The sequence below is a fragment of the Mugil cephalus genome, chromosome 17 (genome assembly GCF_022458985.1).
Source record: "Mugil cephalus isolate CIBA_MC_2020 chromosome 17, CIBA_Mcephalus_1.1, whole genome shotgun sequence".
NCBI classification, from domain to species: domain Eukaryota; kingdom Metazoa; phylum Chordata; class Actinopteri; order Mugiliformes; family Mugilidae; genus Mugil; species Mugil cephalus.
This window is the reverse complement of record NC_061786.1, coordinates 3,291,431-3,313,454: the sequence shown is the minus strand read 5'-3', so window position 1 is coordinate 3,313,454 and position 22,024 is coordinate 3,291,431. Positions and strand designations below refer to the sequence as shown.

Here is a 22,024-nt window from a genome sequence, read left to right as displayed (position 1 = left end):
GGTCCTATGTTCCCCAGTCACATACCAAGCAGGGAACATAGGATCATGGGATGATACCGATAACAGACTCTATAGGGTTTGTGAATGAGAACAACACGACATGTGTAATTTGTATATATGTACTTGTGACTTTGGTAAACATGCCAGATGGTGTTTTGCCTCCTTAAATCACCTGGAATAAAAGATTAGCTCTCTATACTTAAGTAAAATCAATTACAGAGATAAAAACTGTGTCAGAGATTGTGAGCTGGATATTTTGTTTGCTATGACATATCCAGCATGACCATGCTAACTGTAAAACTATGCACAAGTTAATGTGGCCATGCAAGAATGATATGCCAGATGCACCTGATAGAGATCCCTTATGCAGTTAACAAAATGGCAGTTCCAGGAAGCTAACAAAAATAAATCATTTAAAAGTCACGTATCCTGTCTCACAGCATTTGTCAAACAAGAACACAGAAACCGAGCCTGAAAACAATGTTTTTCTGTCATACTACTCACCGGGTCTCTTCAGATGATGCTCTCTTGCATTTAGAGAACTGCTAACAGTGGTTAGTAGTTCTCACAGCTAGAAGGTAATAGATTTAGAACTTACTGACAGGAATAGCAGGTCAATTCCAATAAGCTGAGTAAGTGTTACAGTGGTCTGTGTGCGAAGGATGTGGGCCATGACCTCAAGTGTGACGAGTGTACTTACCCCCAAGTCTAGACCAGGTTTGTAACTGCTGTTCTAGAAAAGACCCTGTAATTCTAGTACGAGAGACCAATGTCTAATTAGCCTCCGTGCAAATGAGTCCTCCACAAGCGAAAATCTGCTGAAGTCTAAAATGCACCACATTTGTTCAGACGCCTGCCATTGACACAAATGAATGACGAACACGCCACCATCTATTTTGTGCCTCTGTCCGCATTTCCATCTGAATGATACGGAGCTATTCTTAGATCTGTGGGAGGATAGATGGGCATCATTTAGTTTTTCATTTTCAAAGGCTTCTCTCCGCGTCGCTGCAAGCCATTTTCAATCGACCATTTGTTGGTGCGCGGCAAAATGCAGAGGCTAATGCTAATTATGTGCACAAAGCCTGCCGTAAATAGTGGCTCTGGAGTTCTTGAGAAAGGGATTTTGACAATGAAAATGGCTTCATGACATGCATCGCCTCTCTGTGAATAGGGCCTTATTAATATTCATCTGAGCATCGGCTCCAAATATCCGCTAAAATCTTTGGGGATGGGTGTGTTATTTTTATCTAATTTTAATAACATGAGACTATCAGAAAATATTCTGTGACACGATGAGCTGTCATCTGTCATCGGCGCATAATCATAAGTTTTCCTTAATACACCTCATTGGTCTAATGTGCTCATACAGCCAAGGAGTTCGGTCATTGATGACCTTTTCCCGACCTGTCTTAAGCCATCTCTTTTCCCATAAATGTTTGTCTTGACTTTAAGGTGGAGCACATCATGAGGTCCTCCACCTTCCTCCCCACTACTCCCCCAGGCCTTCTTTGGAATTGAGATTTTTATCATTGTGTAATTCCTGCTTCTGTATTTGTCACCGCCTCACAGCTTGTAACAACGTGGAAAATATTTTCACACACCATGGGATGAACAGCAACTCCTTCATATTTAAGGGATGATGTGATGGAATCGGTGGGATCATAGCTGTTGTCTTTGACTCACTGTGATGTTTCACCTTTCCTTTACTAACATTTTCACATCGTTGACCAAAAGCAGTTCTGGCCAACTGGAGAATAAGCCTGTAGGCCTGCATCTCAGCATATGTGATCTTTGACATTTGACATAATGCGGCATGATGTATGCTATTCACACACCGTGCTTAACTCGGCCGCTTCACCGTTCTTTCAAAAAGACGTTACAGCATTTCTAAATGCCCTGTGACTGTCGTGCTGTAATGAATTATGAATAAAAATAGATGGCAGCGGAAGAAACCCCCCTCTATGTGTCTTAAAATGAGCATTAAAAGCCAATAAGCAGTTTCTTGAGACCTTTAACCCATCCTCAGGGTATTCCTTCTGTTTTTGCCCCAGATCAGGGAAAAAAAAGAAAAAAGGAGTGACTACTCCGGTTTGTTAGTCACTGGAGAGCTGCAGCAGCAGATTTCCTGATTAAACAAGCATGCACTAATCACTAATGGAGCTGTGCTGCAGGATTAAATCAGAGGGACGTCAGAATAATAACTGAACGAGCCAAGGAGAGTGAGGAGGATGTCACAGACATGGCTCGCATTTTTTATTTTATTTTATTTTATTTTATTTTATTTTTCAATTCCACAACTTCAGGTACAGGGTAGTGATTGTTACTATGTGTCATATTAGCTTAGTCTCAATTGTTAGTTACTAATAACATCCTTAAAGTCATATGAGTGCACAAAACTCCGGAACTGATCCCAGAATCATGAACAGGTCTAAGCTGCCTTGGTGTCATTTAAACTACACTAGTTTTAACATGATTAAAATAACGAATTCAATTTTTTCAAAAACAAGAATTTCCAGGTTAACTGATGTCTGTTGTTTTATTTTACCCTGTCAGTGCTCTGGGAGGCTCATCAGCACTTCATATCCCAGCATTTCCCAGCGGAGGATGCCTAATTGACTATGTCCCTCAAGTGTGTCAGTTACTTACCAACAAGGTAAGTGTTTGTCATAACTCTTTTCTACTTCTGGGGAGGGTAGAATTTCTTGTGTAACATGTCTGTGTATTATTTTACATTATTTGTACCATCTTGGTATTAAATGTATAATTTATGGCATTTGGTATAAGAGCCACGTGACAGGTATATCATTTAATGTGTATTTTAAAGCTCAGTGCAGCAAAGCATGCGTCCACTGAGGGGTGTTTTCAGTCAAGCTGTGCATGTGTGTGTTTACGCACGTGTGTCTGGCATCTGCCAACGTGGGCGTACTGGCCAACCTCCATAGGTTGTCTGAGTGCTCCTTGGCCTCCGCAGGTTGACAAGTAGATGCAGTGTGGACACGCTGTAATGCCATTTCTCTGAAGGCAAATGCCCATCCCCCGTAACCTTGCACACAAGCCCTCCATCTCTTCCTGTTCACCTGGAGTCTTACCAGCATAATCAGTGTCTGCACCACTTGTGTCCCTGACTGACCTCCATGTTTCAGGTTGTTCATGTCTCGGAGTGTCAAAGCCGTTCCCTACAATTTTCTAAAAGAGGCCACTGCCTGCGCTTGGAAAGACTTGTTGAAAAGCAGTGTCAGTATCAGATAAAGGGAAAGGGACTCAAAGGAGCAGGAGTCTTGTTCAGAATGTCACCATCTCTATTTTAGACAGACAGCTACAAAATGCTCGGTGCGAGACGTGTACCACTTTAACCTGCATCACTCAGATAGATTTAACACGGCCACTGGCTCCTTTCAGTATGCAAAGTGGAAGTGCCCTGAGCACATCTGATTCTTTTTGTAGGTCTATAATACTGCAAAGTACATTTCTTTTAATGCTGTCATTTAAATAATTATAAATCCATAAAAATGAAATATTCTAGAACTAGGGGTGTTGTGAGTCTGAGTCACCAAAGGCCGATTGCAAGGCGCTTGAGAGTGTGGTTCCAATAAGGTACTCAGCAATACTGAACCCGGATAGCACCCACAAAGCCCACCATGTGTCTGAGACAGAGAGGTTGCCGTTCAAACTATTTAGGTGGAATATTGGCCTGTACTGATCCGTGGGCGATTGATTGGAGAACACATTTGAAACCACTATTGGTCCCTGCCAGGGTAGTATGTTTACAAGGAGTGAGCAGGTCAGATATAGCCAGGAGTCTACGTTGTTCACACACTGTTTGCCCCAGGTATCTCATAATTAGCATCTATAGTAAATAAAAGGGGACCCTGGATAGACTCTTGGGGAACCCCACAAAGAGAAAAGAGGAGGAGAAGGAGAGGTGTGTATTTTTCCAAGGCCCATCTAAGCTCAGTTCAAAGGCCATGTCCAGGTTCGTTTTGTTGTTTTCCCAGGAATCTCCCAACATTTGCTTGACCTTTAAAGTTTACTATGTTTTACTGTCATACACAGACTCACGAGATACCAAAGTTTCCAGACTGTCTGTGAGGCACATTTGAATGCATAATCCACACCCTGCACACAATTTTGACCCATCTGCATTTTGACAACCCACATCCCTATTTCAGGGGCATATGCATAGCTGTTCTCCGTGCAGGCCTGTTGAATGCTGAAAGAATTGGCTAGCTACTGTCAAAATGTCAGTGAAGGACAGCCCTCCACCTGAAAATCCAAATACATCTGTAAGCTGGACTGAAGAATTTCCATTTATATTTATATCTCCTTTTCACAATGTTAGCAGCAATGCCTTAAAAAAAAAAAAAAAAAAAAACAGCTGTCATCAAGAGATAGACAGGGGAAGAAAAATGTCTGATTGGCAGAACTGACAATAAATCTCAACCTCAGTTGTATTTCTGCAAATCTGTAAAAAACATACAGTACATATGAAAGACAGACAAGAAAAGACAGACATTGTTCTAACACGTCAGACAAAGCTTCTTTCATATTTGCGAGGACAAGCTGTGCAGTCACTTTGTTCTTTTAACAGTTATTTCCTCCCACTTACTACAGACGCTACGATTGCATTGACACAACTATACCACCACATACCTTGGCTATGACTGGCTATGGTTGTGCACCTGGCGTCTGCAGTGCTTATAAAAATTACTCTTGAAAATTAGCTTCACAAACAAATAGACTCCTGTGACGTATAAGATGTGGTCACCTCAGTCAACTCTAATAACATAATCACTGGTTAGTTATCCTTAATCGTAGTCTACTTTGAGATGGCGGTTAATTAGGAGAGAAACTTATATTCATTTATAATGGAAGTATAAAAAACAGTGGTTAATAAACAGCATAAAGCATTTTTTAAGGTTCCTCTTTGTGAGTGTACTATTTCATTACTAAACTCTTAAAAAATTTCACCTGCTTGAGGGAAAATGCACTAGGAAAACTGCACGTGCTATTCCAAATCAAATCACGAAGAAAAAGTTGACGAATTTGTTATTATTACTTTACAGAAAGTGGAGTAAAAGAGATATTGGCATTCTCAAAAAGTTGAGGGAAATGTACTACATGTACGTTTACTGCCTTCGTCCACACAGTGGGATAAATAAAGGGATTATTTTATCTTATCTTGCTTTTTCACAGATAAGAATGATTGACCTCCCGAATTGAACTCCACACTGCTGTTATTCTGAACACGCCCCTTTCAATCAGCGATTCAATCACACAGAATCAACAGCATGCATGTCATGACTGTTGGGTCTGTTGGTTTCCTATTACTTTACTACTCCTACTAGTAAATGATTTGTAGAAATGCAGAATGTAGAAATATCATTTCTACCAAATACAGCGACTGGTCTGGTTAGCGATGTTGGACTGCTATTGTTTTGAAGTGGGTGAACTTAGATTGGCTTTGACTCATCTCCATTAAATCCTCACATTTGCAGTGTGCTCACACGGCTCACCGCCACAGCTCTTTCAGGTGCCAATAAGTAGTGACGTATGTCTGCAGTGTGCTGCTTGTTTGTTGCTAGCAGGACTAAGTCGTTTCTGCACTTCTTAACTGAATTAGTTTTTTCCAATGTGACGTAGTTAAGATTCCTATTTTTAATGATGTGTTTTATCAGACCAGAATGCAAGACATTAGGAAACAATTCTAATTTGTAATTTAGATCTACCTACTCACACTGACAAAATGAATCACATGTTTGCTAATTAGGTCAGGCCGATATTTTTTTATATCACACAGGGTTCTTGTCTGACAGAGGGACGACTGTTGACACAACTGTAGTGTCTGTTCAAATGTGCAACCAAATTAATGTTGAGAGCACAGCACATGAATCACCAGGCTGATTAATCTATAGAGTGACTATACATGAGGAAACGAGCAATGAGCTGTACAAGTGTATTTCTCAGAAGCTGAGTAAACAACAAACTAAAGAATGAGTCATGATATTTGTAATATGTGTCCATATTTCTCATACAGTGTATTATTGCTCTCGTCAAAATGTCGTAATTTTATTATTTGTGTCTGGAATGAATTGGACTTTAGAGTTAGAGAACGTGACATCATTCAGTGTTTGGTTTAATGCTCCCTGGACACAGTAGATCTACTCAGAAATCAACTGAATTTTGTTGTCAACTTATAGTCGATATCAGATCAGTCACAAGTCGGGGGTGGTGTGAATGTATCTGTGACAGAGAGAGATTTCTTAATAACGCAGCAGCAAGCACTTCCGGTGTTCTTGCATCATTCTCCCCACAGACACATGCACAAACACAATAAATGGATGCGGGGGCGAGAGAGTCATGGGTGCGGGCAGGTTTGAATACCTGCAGAGCAAGATCACCTATCTTGCATCACTCGGAGCTCCAGGCAGCCAATAGAAGGACTTGGCAGCAAGACACAGTGGCAGTGGGGGCAGGAAATCCTTCTTCAGAATGGGTGTGAAAGTTCAGTGATCCACAGTTCCCTTAAAACACGCACACACATACACGCACCGTGCAGCTAAATAAACAGCTTATTGAGTATGTGGCCGTGCAGCTTTTGAGAAAGCTAAATTGCCGCCTCCACTGTTCCATATAAACATAATTGAACAGGAGGCTGAGTCACAACGCGTGTCTGTGTTTAAGAGTTCTTGCCGAGATGAGACCCATCAAAACGCACAACTGTGTGTATGAGAGATTACTACTTTCCCCTTTCACACAACACCGTCATTCATACATGTTTGATGACTAATCACAAATATGCAGAGGCAATACCATCTCTAGCTTAATCATGATATATCCTACCCTCAGATGAACCAGGCAGCCTTACTGCATGCTTTGGACTGCTCAGAACTGGGACTAACAGTCATCGACTTTTTAAGCATTACAGATACACTGACACCAATATCACGTTACGTTATCACATTATTCTTGCATTGTGCCACAGGTTCACTTTACTTCTTGATAAAGATATGTGAACCTCATCTTTCAGTTCATCCTTTGATTTGTCCAGAGTATAGCTGTGATTGAAATCTATTAGCGGCATGTTATCCACAGCCAGATGCAGTAGATAACTATTTGTGATATGTTGAAAAGAATTCTCCAGGAAACTGGTGATAAGAGGTGGAGAGTGTTGCAAATCTACCTTGTAAACTTGGCAAAATGTGTTCCTGATTGAAGAATAGTTCAGGTTTATTTCAACCTGGCATATTTCCCATTTGAAATGTGCCAGGAATAGGGCAAAAATGTACTGTTTACATGTCAGGCTGCGGATGGCTTTCCATTTAGACTTTCCAGTCAGATGATAGACTCCGGCTGTGAGTAATTGTTTTGCAAGATGACCAGAACACTACTCTTTGACATTGAATTCTTTTTATTTCTGGATTTTTTTTAACCCCAGGGCTAAATATCCGACATACTTATTTCACATTCCAATGTAATTCTTGATTACTGTGGAGTTACTAGTGCTACGCATATATTATAATTCCTCACATAGCACTTCGTGTGCTCTGATCACTTTTTCTAACAGCATGTGTGGTGGTTTTGGCCCATCTGCTTTTTCTCCAGCTGATTTGGGAGAAGTGAAATGCAGTCTGCAGGACAACAATTTTGATAAGGGATGAAGGTTCATTTGTTGCACTTACACAGCTGGAATCACTCTTGTCTCTGTGGTTTCAAGGTAACATCTTTTGCAATAAATTCTTTCCCCTCGGTCTGCTTTGGAGCAATGTTACAACATGAACAAAATCAGCTTCCTGTAGTACTTTAGGTTATTTATTATCTTCTCTGCCCCTGTCCTTCGTGTCTCCACTTACATTTAATTTAGCTCCTGGTCTGTTTACTCCAGTTTGAGTGGATATGGTCAACCATCGCAAGGTTGGCATGACCCATAATAATAACCACAACAACCATGTTGACAGGAAATACACAAGGCAAGTCAATCGTAGCATATAAGTAGATACAGGTGGACCTCAGATGGTAATCCAAACTTAACTCAATTTCTAAAGAATGTTATTAATCTGATATTACATGTAGTTGCTGCATATTGTTTATGTACTGAAAGGAATGTTTTATTTTAAGACAAATCCAGTCCAGTAATGAAAGCTTCACCACCATGACCTCAGAGCAGTGTTATAGGTGAACAGAGTAAGTGTACTTCCTGGCTGCCTGGGTGACTGCAGACTTCTCACCTGCCTTAAATTCTCAAGAGACAAGCGAACGCTGAACTCTTCTGATTTGAAGATAACTATTAATGAAGTTTTTCCAAAAAAAGTGACTAAAATAAAAATGATTGGTATAATGGTACGTTTTGCTGCTAGGCAACTGTTGGTGTCAAAAACAGAGGCTAACAGCCACAGAGGCCACAGAGGCTAACAGCTTAGCACAACTGGGTAACTTAAACACAGGAAATGCAAATGAACGGATGAAGCCACTGAGAATGTCAACACTTTCCCCAGACATAGACACTGGATTGTAATTTATAATAACTTATCATCCACCTCCACCATTTTTGACTAATGTCAGCAAACACGTCCCAACTTGTGAATACCGTTTACAAATACCACTAGAGTGATGTTCATATGAACACGGTAAACACGACATATATTGATGTCCGTGTAATGTGTTTATTTACAGCAGCTACTTCTAGAATTACTCGCTGTAGCTAATAGCTTGAGCTAACAGCATCTAAACAGCTAAACTGTGACATTTGCTGAGTTTGCTAGCTTATAGGAGCCAGGGGTTATGTGATTCATTAAAGGATGAGAGAGCAATAACAACCCCGCGGTTACTGAAAAAGTAGTGGCGCAAACATTTCTATAAAGACAAAATAAAAATGATAATGTACAGCTGCTGCTAAAATAACCAATACTCATTAATCAATAATCATCATTAATTTAATAATGATCACTTATACTCCAAAAAGGTGTTGAATAAAGGCAGCAGGACTTTCTAGAAGAAGTTTTGCCAAAATTCCTACTACTACTACAAGTCCAGTTGCCTTTATTCAACGCTTTTTTGGATTACCATGACCTGGATGACTGAGAACCTTGTCAGACGATCACTTTGTATAAAACAAGCACGCCAGCATTTCTCCTTGAAATAAAAACAAAGATTTGAACATTTTATCAAGAGTTGATTGTTCAGAGAAAAGAAAAAGAAAATTGTTTGCAGACTCCATAAGAAAATGATGACTGGAATTGGGAAATTGTATAAAAGATTAATGCAGCACCTTGAGCAAAGTCTTTTCTTTTTGCTTTTCGTTATATTTGACAGACTCTGGTAGGGCTGTGAACACCTGCTTAATTGACTGACAAGTGGTAAACTAAAGACTGTAGTTTTGTGACATTTCAATTTGCATGTACAAAGATTGCATGCATTATTACCTTTGTGCACTGAGCTAGCTTTAAACAATTATTAAATAGTTTCCCTGCTATAATTTCCATTCTGTCTAGGTGTGCTCTGAAACCCGTCCGCTACAGTACAGTTCTGCCATCATTTGCTTTTTGTCTGTACTCAGACTGAGGACTAGCTGTATCCAAAAAACCTAATTCAGAACTGAAAGACCCTGAGAAAATGTGGACAGGACAGGTCACCAATAGCACAGAAGGGAGAATGTAGTTAATGCTCATTATTTATTAACAGAATATGTAAGAATTGGTGCCAGGTTATTCTTCCAAGTCAGCAATATGAGAACTATAAACATGTAATCCCAACCCATGCCAGGCTGTGCTGGACTCTTAACCATAAGTCATCTCGTTCTTCTCTCTATCTTTCTACTATCACCTATCATAACACCATAAAATAATCTTACTTCTGTAAAGATCATTTCCAAAATGGGTCACCGTGTGTTGCTAAAAATTAACTGAATTTCATTTGGAATTTATAACTTGTGTTTAGTATCGGTGTATGTATATGTATTCGTTGTTCCGCTTGAGAGTTTGCCTCAGTTCGCTATAAGACTCTTGATATCTTTGTACTATGCTCTGTCCCAGAACACAAATTGTATAATAATGCAAAAAGTGTAATGCTGGCTTTAAAGGGTCATTTGAATTCAGTTACAATATGACACATGTCCAGAAATGTCCATAATCAGCGGTGTATACCAAAGTGTGAACCTGAGGAGACGCAGGGCTTTATGTCTCTTCTTGAGTGATTGTGCAACACAGTCCATGCATGGGATAGTGTGATCTGTGTTTGCTTATAAAATTTTAAGCTAATGGGACTTTACCTGAGCCACGTTATATTAACTTTAGCTCGTTTAGACGAGTCTTCACACAGTTTTTGCAGAATTATGTCCGATTTTGTTCCTTACGTCTTAGCTGTGAATTGCTTCAGTGAGGGATGGCTTCATATCCAGTAGGTACAGGTAGAATGATTACTGCTACAATAACTCTCACAGTGTAAATATGGGCTTGTGAGTATTGTTTCATGTCTTTCCACTCTGCAGTACTGGTGCCAGGGCCAGGCTGTATCAGTTATTAAAACCTGACCTGCCACTGCTATTTTCAGAAGGTCGCCCAGTGCAGCACACTTACAGAAGCTCTCCAGAGTGACCCAGATGACCAGCCAGCACTATTAAGACTAAAATGAATGCAGCATTGTTGTGCTTCATTTTCTGGTGCAGTTCAGAGGTTTTGGAACTGATTCAATAGCTTACAGTTGTGGAGCGATTACTGATTTTATTTGGAAATGTTTTTCAGGCAGAAATTGAACGAAAATAGCCCAAGCTTAAGGACTGGAGAAAGAAAAATATGAACTTCTCCTTCAGTGGTTTCCACTTAAAATCAAGGGGTTTGCAAATGTCTGATAATTACTGCATTGTAATAATTTAATACTTTAGTCCTTTGTAAAAAAATGTACAATCAGTAATTCTAAAAACTACACGCAGATTATGGTAAGGGTTCATACCACATATCTGCCACATCCACACACATCTACCGCTTGGCTGGTTGCGCGTCTGTTGCACGACTCTCTCGTCATTCAACTTTTTTAACTTTGTCAAAGATTTATTATAAAACACTGACGTCAGACATGCATACGTCTCTGGGGAGATTGTCACCGTTGACAAGCTCGTCCATGTCTAGCTCTGTTTCACATCCTCTGTTTGGTATGGTTTGAGTGTCAAAGCCACTCATATAATACGCCTTTCCCCTGTTTTTGATTGATGTGGTTTGCGATAGACAAATGCTGCCTGAAACAAACACTAGCCTGTATTCAGACCTCACTGCAGTCAACTTGGTCATCCTGTGGGTGTACAGTGAGCCACAGCATTGACCTTTGGTACATATTTATACAGTTCTGGGTGTGCCACAGTCTATATTTAAATGTATATGCTATAGTCTGAAGTTTTTTTTTTACCATTATTATTTTTTATTTACCCACTCTGAATAGGTTTTCTTTTTCTGTACTCTGTCTGTACTAAACCTTTGACTTGTCTTGCTCTGGCTAGGTGCAGTATGTTATCCAAGGATATCACAAGAGGAGGGAATACATCGCCGCTTTCCTCAGCCACTTTGGAACGTGAGTCATGGACCATATCCTCCACTCAAGTGCTCACAGTATGCATTCATTAGGCATTCATTTAGAGACATAACTGTAGATGGTATGCATTGACGTCACTTCCGCCCGGGACCATGCCCCCCTGAGTGGCAAAAACTTAGTGAAACGTAGTAGTAAATATAGAGAGACCGGGGAAAATGTGGATTATCGGATCAAATCCAGGACAGTTGAACTCGACAATGATCCATATGAACTACCAAATAACACCTGGTCCATGAACATGAACACCTTTTGGAACAACCCAACTCCAACGGCTTTGTACTACAGAACCCACTTATTTGGAAAAGTGGATTACCCTCAGTTTCAGATAAATGTAGCTAGATAAAAGATGCTAACACTAAGAGCTTTACTAAGAAGTAACATTAGCCGTACAGTATGTAAGTTAAGGTATGACTTCATCAAAAAATTACAGCATAAATTAATATTACCTGTCACAAAATGTGAACCGCAACACCAGGTTTTGGTGCCTGGATTCCAGTTGTTTCTTCGTAACGCAGCCATTCATTTACTGTTGGTACAGTCAGTTGCACAACAGCTCTTCCCCATTTTTGTTTATTCAGTTTTACAGTTTAGAGCATAGTTTAAAGCCAATGATTCAAACTAATGCTGCTAATCTCCATGCTCCTCATGCCACTCAGTGACCGTAATCACAGATACTTTGCTTGCTGTGAGGTCACATTCATACCCTCTATAAGCTATTAGTTTGGGAGCCAGACCAACTTCAGATGTAAAGTACATCTGGAACTGCTCCGGTGAGAGCTGAATATGTTCTGGACCTGTCAAATCAATGGAGCGGGATTGATGCAGCGATGGACAGAACAGTAACAAAAACCATACATGTCTTCAGAATTAAATTGAAGTTGGTTTTGTTTGCAATAAAGTAGCCGCAGATAGAAAAGATTGTAAAATAATTTATCAGAGATTGAGGCATTTGTCAAGAAGCAGGGTGTTCTTGACGTTCACTTTGTGTAGTTCGGCAAAAGCTTAATTTGTTGTGTTGAAAAATTTGCGTTGCTCACATACTTTATAGCTGTGATTGGTAGCAGGACTATTGTTTTCTCTGCATCAGTTGAAACATGCCCCATAATGAACTCTAAATACAGTGTTACCAGAGTCTGAGCTACGTCAGTCTTATAATCTGTGCGTCTGTTGCAGGGGGGTGGTGGAGTATGATGCTGAGGGGTTCACAAAACTCACCCTTCTACTCATGTGGAAAGACTTCTGCTTCCTTGTGCATGGTAGGAAAGTTACACACACACACACACACACACACAGTTCAGCCTTGTTTTTTGTTGTTGTTTTTTCTTGCACTGCATTGCTTTTGATTGAGTTATCATCCAGTCCTCTTCTTCTCTCTCTTCTTCCCATCTCCCTGCACCATGTAGTGGACCTCCCACTGTACTTCCCCAGGGACCAGCCCACCCTCACCTTTCAGTCTGTGTATCACTTCACCAACAGCGGTCAGCTCTATTCTCAGGTGCAGAAGTCGTATCCCTACAGCCCGCGCTGGGACGGCAATGAGATGGCCAAGAGGGCAAAGTACGTAAAACCTTCTTTAGGATAGCTGCTGTTAATATTTGAGACAGGAACGGCTATAGGATAATATATCTCTCTGAACTATAGATTATGTTGGCGTAGACTTTGTTCTGTACTCGTTGACTTGTCTGTGTCGTGTCTATGTGCATGACTGAAACATTAGGCCTAGCTAAGTTTGTTCAAGGAAAAATTACTGTATTTGATATTTTATTCTATGTTTTTTACCTGAGCCTTATTCTCATTATTGTAGCCACTCTGGTTTAGGGTTGTGGTGACTTTGCACTTGCCTCCTACACTAAAGAGGAAAAGTTATTCCTTGCCAACCTCACCTTGTTCTGGGGGTTTAGATGTTATATAAATATTGTACAGGATTTAATAGGGTCTAGAGCACGATCCTCAAATATTTCCAAAGAAAATAAAAATGTCCTCATTACAGTATCTATTCTGTTCTAAATTATCAGTGTTAATATTTGCACCTGATGTTGACTTAGTTTCAGTCACATTTTAGTCATTACTTTTTGGTTTGTTTTAGCCTAGTTTATGTCTCAGACTGTTCCTGCGCTTTGTGGTTTACTCTGCCCAGTATCAGTTACATTGATCATTTCCAAGCTCCAGTGGTTTGGATGATCCTTGGCTCTTCTTTATCATTAGACTTAGCTAGGGCAATAGCTAGCCACTTCTCTCCTCTGAAGTAACCTTCAGAAAGTGATTGCCTTACTTGATCACTAAAATCCTGTTTACTCTCTGATGTATACATTTTGCAAACGCCTACAGTGTTGTGAAAAAGTGTTCATTCCTGGTTTCTTATTTTTTCCATGTTTGTCACACTTAAGTGTTTCACCTCATCAAACATTTAAATATTAGTCAAAGATGACACAAGTAAACATAAGACACAGTTTTTAAGTTTTATTGAGGGAAAAAACAATCCAAACCTACATGACCATGTGTGAAAAAGATCTAATGACCTATTAACTGGTTGGCCCACCCTCTCCAGCAACAACTGCAGTCAAGTGTTTGTGATAACTTGCAATGAGTCTTTTACAGCATTGAGGAGGAATTTTGACCCACTCATCTTTACAGAATTGTTGTAATTCAGCCACATTGGAGGATTTTCCAGCATGAGGTCATGCCACAGCATCTCTATAGGATTCGGGTCAGGGCTTTGACTAGACCACTCCAAAGACATCTGTTGGGATGATGTTAAACTTTTGTCTCGTAAGTCCACAGAGTAATTTGTCAAAACTCTTGGGGATCATCAAGATGTTTTCTGGCCAAACTGAGACAAGCCTTTATATTCTTTTTGCTCAGCAGTTGTTTTGGTCTTAGAACAATTCCATCCGGTCTCTTTCTTAAGGTGGAGTCATGAACACTGACCTTAACTGAGCCAAATGAGGCCTGCAGTTCTTTGGATGTTGTTGTCTGGTCTTTTTGGAACCTCTTGGATGAGTCGTCGCTGAGCTCTTGGGTTAATTTTGGTCAGCCAGCCGGCCAGTCCTGGGAAGGTTCACCACTTGTGGATAATGGCTCTCACTGTGTTTCACTGGAGCCCCAAAGCTTAAGAAAAGGCTTTATAACCTTTACCAGGCTGATAGATCTCAATTACTTTCTTTGTCATTTGTTCCTGAATTTCTTTGGACCTTGGCATGGTGTCTAGCTTTTGAGGATCTTTTGGTCTAGTTCACTTTGTCAGACAGGTCTTATTGAAGAGATTTCTTGACTGAGAACAGGTGTGGCTGTCATCAGGCCTGGGTGTGGCTAGACAAATTGAACTCAAGTGTGTTATGTTTTAACAGGAGGGGAAAGACTTTTTCATACAGAGCCATGAAGGTTTGGATGTTTTTCCCCCTTAATAGAATACAAACCTCCATTTAAAAACGACTTTTTGGGTTTTCTTGTATTACCTTTGACTAATATTTAAATTTGTTTCATGATCTGAAACATTTAGGTGTGACAAACATGTGTTTTAATTCTAGAACCTGCCTTTTTTATATAAACTGTGACATCAGCTATTATGTGCCATTATTTACTCATCTATCTACTCATATAACGTGTTCATTTGCAAGCCTCTGGGGTGCTGGTAGCTGCATTCTTTTACCTTTGGACCTTGCCAGGTTAGCTGCAGCGCCCTGCTTCCAGTCTTTATTACAACTCAGTCCTCAGTCCTTCTCATATAAATACAGCACCAAAGCAATTAGGTGCAGCAAACACATGCAAAGTTGTTGACTGAATACCATTGTTTATCCACAGCCTTTGAGCCTTTGTGTAGAGTTATGTATCATCTTATGCTGAATGCTCACCCAGTAAACACATTCTGCTTTTCATGTACGCCTTGATACACACCGAGACTGAGACTGACCCTCTGGATTTGTTAGAAACACAATTATTGTCACATTTTGATTTATCTGACATACTTTCCCTCTTTCTTTCTGTCTCCGTCTCTCCCACTCTCAGGGCATACTTCAAGAGCTTCATCCCTCAGTTCCAAGAGGGAGCCTTTGCCAATGGAAAACTCTAGTACACTCTTTCGCTTAATGACATGCCTGGAGAGCTGCCTGTGGGAGTGTCTTTTTGAGTGTGTGTTTGTACGTGCCATTGTGCACCTGTATGTGAGTGTGCCCATCTGTGGAATGTACTGTAGTGAGAATGACGACGTGCTTCCTGCACAGACTCTTTGAATCCCATCTGAAAATGGTTGCTTCTCAGTCAGTACCTTCACTTTTTAATAGTATTTTCCTGTAGATTGTAGTGGTACAGGCCCTGCAGCACGACACATCCAAACGCTGGCTGCACTAACAATCGATTTGCATGAATTCCAGAACAATAAACGGCTTTTATTTTGAAAAGTAACTCCAAACTCCGACGGGAGATTCATTTGACAGCCAGTACAGTACGATTAGTCTGTTGGGTCTAACAGTAAGTAGAGTTGTATTGTTGTGTTTTGCCAAGCCACAGATGACTTGAGTCACAACAGTCCATCCAGAGATACTGTGAAGCGAACGCATCTTAGCATACACGAACATTACAGAGAGCTATCCGGACAATGCGAAATGTTTTCGTTTTCCATTTGCGTTTTTTTTTTCCCCCACTCACGTGATTCCATGTCACGTTTGTTTCCTCTTTCTATGTTAAATTCCAACTTGTATTTTTAATCACTAAAATGTCATATGTGTTGTTTGTGAAACCTTTTACTGACAAACTGACTGCTCTGTAGGTTACTGATGAATGTGATTCTCAAAACTTCTATTCAGTAAAAAAGAAATGTGTATACCCTGACAGTGTGTCATTGTGTTTGACTTACATGGTGTTGGATAAGTTGGTTTGGTTTTACTTGTTTTTTACTTGTAAGTGAGGCAATAAGAAGAACTCTTAAAAGAACAGTTAAGATGGCTCAGATTTTGTTCTTTCAGTTAATTTGGTTAATTGAATTTAAAGGCAGAAACAGGCGGATTACTCCAAAAGGAAACTTACTAGAATACTTGAACCAGGGTCTCCCATGTGATAGATGTGACAAAGGTTCACTATTACATTTATTCTTGTACTGCCCAGTACTGGACAACTTTTGGAGCGACATATTTAATTAGTTCTCTAAGCAGTATAAAATAAATATTCAACCAGATTGAAGGTTGGCTATTTTATGTTCCTCTGAAAGGACATCAACCTTCCCTTCCACTGTAAGCAGGCCCTCAAAACAAGTGATAGCAGCCAAAAAACGGATTTTACTTAGGTGGAGGTCTCAATCATCCTCTTGCTTTAAGAGATGGTTCAATGATTTCTTTGTTTGTTTTTAGGGTGGAACAGTTTCAGCTCAGCAGAATGAATGCGCCAAATTATTAGAAAGCATGGAAGCCATTTTTGGGCTTACGTGATGAGACGTAAATGACCAATTTATGAATCGGGGTGCTTTTCTTTTCTGACCAAGGTTTTTCTTTTTTTTCTTTTTCGTGTGTGTATGTGCTTTTTTTGTTGTCTTGGTTTGTTTTTCTTTTGTTTTTTATCCACACCCCTGACTTTATCATAAGACACAAGGCACTACTTTGGTTATGGTATTTATCCTCATATCGCCTCTGGCTTTCATCTCATTTTTTTCACCTACTTCATTTAACAATGTGAGATGCTTTAAACCATTTGTGGATGTAGGTTTTTTTTTCTATTTTTTGTTTTCAAAAAAAGTTAATTTATTTATTTATTTATTTTTAAAAAAAGGACAACTGCATGCATACTCCATGACCCCCCATAGAGCACCAATATGTCTTTGCTTGAGCTCCTCAGGAACTACGATGCTACGATCACCACTGGTCATGTTTACTGTCTAATTCCAGATCACACTTATTTATCACTGTCCCAGTGTACAGTACTTTGGTACTCAAGTAGTATATTAATTATCACATTTGTGCACTATCCAAGCATGGTGACAATTGCCAATTATGTAACACTATACGCAAACTGGAGCTGAAAATGAAATGTGTTATAGTTCTCGATAATTGCTCACTTTGCCAGTTAGAGAGAACATCAGTGTTGTTTCCAAGTCTGGCAAATGAAACATAATGGTGGCAGTGGTACTGAAAGATAAGAACAAATTCATTAATGTCCCCCGAATGCCTGTACCAAATTAGCTGATGTTCATCAAGGTCATGGTGTTGGTGTGGCAAAAAAAAAAAAAAACTAAAAAACCGAACATGTACTACATTCCATATTGTTCCTTATATGTGTGTGTGGATGCACGTTAATGCAAACACCTCAGTGTCAGTAATTCATTTCCAAGCCCAAGACACTGCTGTGCTTTTTTACTGTGCTTGTGTAATATGGAGCACAGAACAGAGAGGACGAGTGTGTGTTCACACACACGCCAGCGCGTGCTTGTGCACGTGTGTGCTTGAGCGAGGCAGAGTGTGCGCTTGCTTGTTTTCATCATTAAATATGAGGGTCATAGTTAGGGGTCCTCGCTGGCCTAAGGCACAGCCCTTTGCTATATTTATTGTTGGTAATGCAGCAACTGTCAAGTCCAATCGAGAACTATAGGGTGAATGTATCTGGGGCATTTAATAGCATCAAGACTCTTAATAAAAAAAAATTAAAAAACAAGATTCTTTTTGTCTTTTTCACTGCCCCGCTCCATGTTTCTTCCTCTAACCTTTCCCGACCTGCTTTCAAAAACATTTCTGTTGTCAGCCGCGGGACGAGCTGCTCTCGTTTCGGAGAGCTGAGGGGGGGGGAGGAGGAGGGATGTTTGAGATGAGGCGAGTTCAAAGGAGGGATAGCGGGATGATGGGTAGCATCTTTAACGAGCAAGAGCAAAGAGTAGTTTAACTTGACAGTCGGCGCGAGACGTGCCTGCTCAAAAGCTGCCAATTGATTTCAGGAAGAGTTTGATCGAGCTCTGTTCCCGGCAAATCTCAAATGATGCTTTACATTAGTTGAAACACAAAGACTGACTGGATCATTTGCTGTAAATCCTAGCTTAAATCACTCCCTTGAATGCGGACCATGACATTGTAGAAGGTAAAGTAGAGTCCAAGAAGAAGCAGTCAGTCCTCAAGTGTTGACCCAAGTTGACATGAGCCCTTTGAGGAAGTTGTAAACATTTCCTCTCAGAGTGGCTCAACCTGTGTCACTCTAGCTATGCCAAAGTCACGTTTACTTAGCCTTCTCCCTGCTAAGTGCCTGCGCCTGAACGTGGCTCACCTTTTTACACGCTTTTAAGCAACTTAACGTGGATTTATCCCGTGTTAATGATCCCGTGAAGGTGCGGCTCAAGGTACCTTTTGAAGCCGCGTTTCTCAGCCTCCCCTGAATCACAGTGCAGAGGTCTGCCAACCCTCCGAGCTAATGCTCCAAATCCACTAATCCGGCCGTCTTTAAGAGATCTCAACGACAGTCGGGTGGAATAATTAAAGGCTGGAATAATTAGCTTGGAATCTTTGGACGGGGGATGATTAAATTGATGAGTGTTTTTATTTATTTTATTTTTTTTTTTTTTTTTTGTTTTGTGGCCTGGAATGAGCCGCGTTTTACTGGACTGAGACTTGCGGTGAGGATACGTCGAACCTTAATCTGTGTGGTGTTTCAGTTGAATTTACTTCCTCCGCCGTATGGCTTGAGGTGAGAAAAATTCCATTTCCACCTCAGCCCTGTGGCACCGCTAACCTAAACCGAGCCACGGCAAAGTATTCCAGTGGAGGCCTGTCTATTCAGGAACAGGTGTCCTCGGCTCAAGAGAGCTGGCAAACGTGAATATTAGCATTAGATTAACATTAACAGCCCCGGTGACAACCCTTTAAGTAGCTAGCTTGAAGGCAGTAAGGACCTGCCAGCCTGGAGGACTGACAAGTGTGTGAAACAGGATCACTTAAAGCTCAGCGACGAGCACCTTCCCGGGCAATAACCCAGAGTTAGCTCTTGGCGCCGCTCACCCCACCTCACCTCAGAAGTCGGGCTAGACGCCAGAAACTTTTCTCCAGGAGTCGGAAAAAAAGGAATGTCGGAGGCAGACGAAGTTGCGGGCGCGGGGAGCAGGGAGTGTACGTGCAAGAACGATAACAGAAATATATTAAAAAAAGCAAAGGGGGGAGAGCGCGATTGAAAATCCTGAATCATCACGTCTGCGAGCTCAGATGGTAAATGTCCTGGGCAGTAGCGAGGGTGAGGTAATCGGAGGGAAACAAGGAGAATCCAAAAGGCCTGAATATGTCAGAGAGTGGTGCAGGCGGACAGGCGCCTCATTGGAGATTGTTTGCTTCCCTCGCCTGTCACTGTGTCCGAACGTCCAATCTGTCAGCCTCGCCTGCATCTCGCTGCCCCTTTATTTTTATTTTGAACCGCCGCCTTTTGACTTAGCACATTACCTCTGGATGACAACAAAAGAGGACGGTGAAAGAAGAAAGAGGAGGTGAAATGAGGGGCCGTCGCACAGTTTGTGTCCAAATTCGCGCTGACATTTGGGGAGTTGACTTCTCCCCTCCCCGTTTTGAGCGTATGTGGACGGAGGGAGGATGGAGACGGGTGCGGGGAGGAGGGGATTTCAGAGGCCGCGCTGCATTCGCGAGGCAGCGTAGGGTTGTTGATGCGAGCCATGTTGAGGATGATGGAGCTGAGAGGCTTAACTAATTTTGGAAAGAGAGAGCAGGAGGAGGAGAGCGGAGGGGGGATTTGGGGCCTTTTGTTACAGCCTGTTTGATCTGGGAATTTGAGAGAAAAAAAAAATGGCCCAGAGATGTCGTGAAAATGTGAGAATTACCGCTTGGGTCCCTCACTCTTCTTCTTCTTCTTTTTTTTTTTTTTATAAAACTCAAGGAGTTTGGGAATTCTTCTGCACTCCCATGTCAAAGTGGCAGATATTTTTTCTCCCCCTGCTTCTTGCTTACAGATAATAACTGGATCTAGTTAAACCCTGATTGTTAATTGCTAATTACTCCTCGCACACGAGAAGCCAGGAGAGCGTAGCTAAGCTGATCAAATGAGTCTTCGCTCCGGAGCTTGTAGTTTGTCCCGTTTTGTGTCGCCCTCGCCTCCTTGCCGGGGCGTTGTGGATGGGCTTGTTTTTCAATCGCTTTTGACAAGATAAAGACAGACTTTTGTGGAAGAGGGTGAAATCGCAGAGTTGGGACTCGAAGGGAGGGAAGGAGTTGGGGGGAGGGGGGGCTTCCTCCTCATTTCCCCTTGGGTGTGATCATAGACACTTGATTTAAACCTTTCATGGGTTAACCAAAGCACATCCCGCAGGTGTTTTTTTTTTTTTTTTTCCCCCTCTGGATTACAGCCCTCTGTTCCCCTGCTAAGCAAGCTGTTTGGCCTCGCTTCAATGAGTGTAATTGTCGTAAAAGATGGGATTCAATTTGCTTAAAAATACTCAAACTGGCACCCCGTGTTTCCCCAGATAGAGGATCCTGAGATATAATAGAGTTTTTAAAGGTGATGTTTGGCAGCAGTCACTCATTTACCGAGCGTTTACCCAGAATGACTTTATTATCAGATGGTTTGGAGGAATCAAAGAAAGCAGAATCACCATCAGTCACGCTGTGCCGACTAGTTCAGGGTGTTTACTCACTTTAATTTACTCCTCTTGATTCGTGGCCTCCCTCTTGCCTCTCCCCCCCCCCCACACCGATCCCCCCCCCCCCCCCCCCCCCCCCCCCCCCCAACACCGGATTCCTCCCTCTCCCACTTCCCCTCCCCTCCACCCTCCACCAGCTACCTGAGGAGCTGTCAGTCTGGATTGCCGCGCTGTCGGTTCAGCCTGTCAGGCGGAGGGACGCGTTCTGATCAGCCGTGGACACTGATAGACCTGTCAGGTGAGATGACAGCTGCAAGTGAAGACGCACGCAGACAGGTACATGTAATGTGACAAGACTCCTTCATCCCTCCACTGCCGCCGCCACCACCACTAGCTCTTCCCTCTGCTTCACTTCCCTCCCTTCCAAAAAAATAAATATCCATAAGTTGAACGAGTGCACGAGGGATGAGCATGTTTCCTGACGAGTTGAGGCAAAGTTTTCTTTTGAGCCTGAGCGGATGTGAGGCGTCCACGTGATGAGGCGAGGCCCGGGCATCGCTTTGGTATGATGTTTTGAATGTTAGTTTCATGATTTGCATAAAAATCAAGCTGAACAGTCTTGTATAAATGTCTGACGAATGCTACTGAACAAAATCTTCTTCTGCTGGATTCACCCCTGGATCCCAGATCAAGTAAATAGGGCAAACATTTTTTCTTTTCCTTTGGTACGTTTCTAACTAATTTGTATATTTCTAACTATTTTATGCCCACACAGAATGAAATAATGGCGGTCAGGTTGGCACAATCAAAATAAAATAAAGTTGTACATACAAGTAAACAGAACATTCACTCAGTTTGACTTTTAGTACTTTTACTACTGTGAAATCCCGTAGGACTAGA

The 22,024-nt window shown here is 41.4% G+C and overlaps 1 protein-coding gene across 1 annotated transcript in view; it reads left to right on the top strand.

Annotated features, from left to right (window-relative positions):
- babam2 (BRISC and BRCA1 A complex member 2) overlaps positions 1–16,407 on the top strand; it is an 81,087-nt gene extending 64,680 nt beyond the window's left edge. Inside the window, exons 8-12 of the mRNA XM_047610415.1 lie at positions 2,557–2,656; positions 11,489–11,559; positions 12,754–12,836; positions 12,984–13,137; positions 15,586–16,407. Coding sequence (XP_047466371.1) covers positions 2,557–2,656; positions 11,489–11,559; positions 12,754–12,836; positions 12,984–13,137; positions 15,586–15,649 — 472 coding nt within the window. The 3' untranslated portion in view covers positions 15,650–16,407. The remainder of the gene's footprint in view (positions 1–2,556; positions 2,657–11,488; positions 11,560–12,753; positions 12,837–12,983; positions 13,138–15,585) is intronic.
- Positions 16,408–22,024: the final 5,617 nt, after the last annotated feature.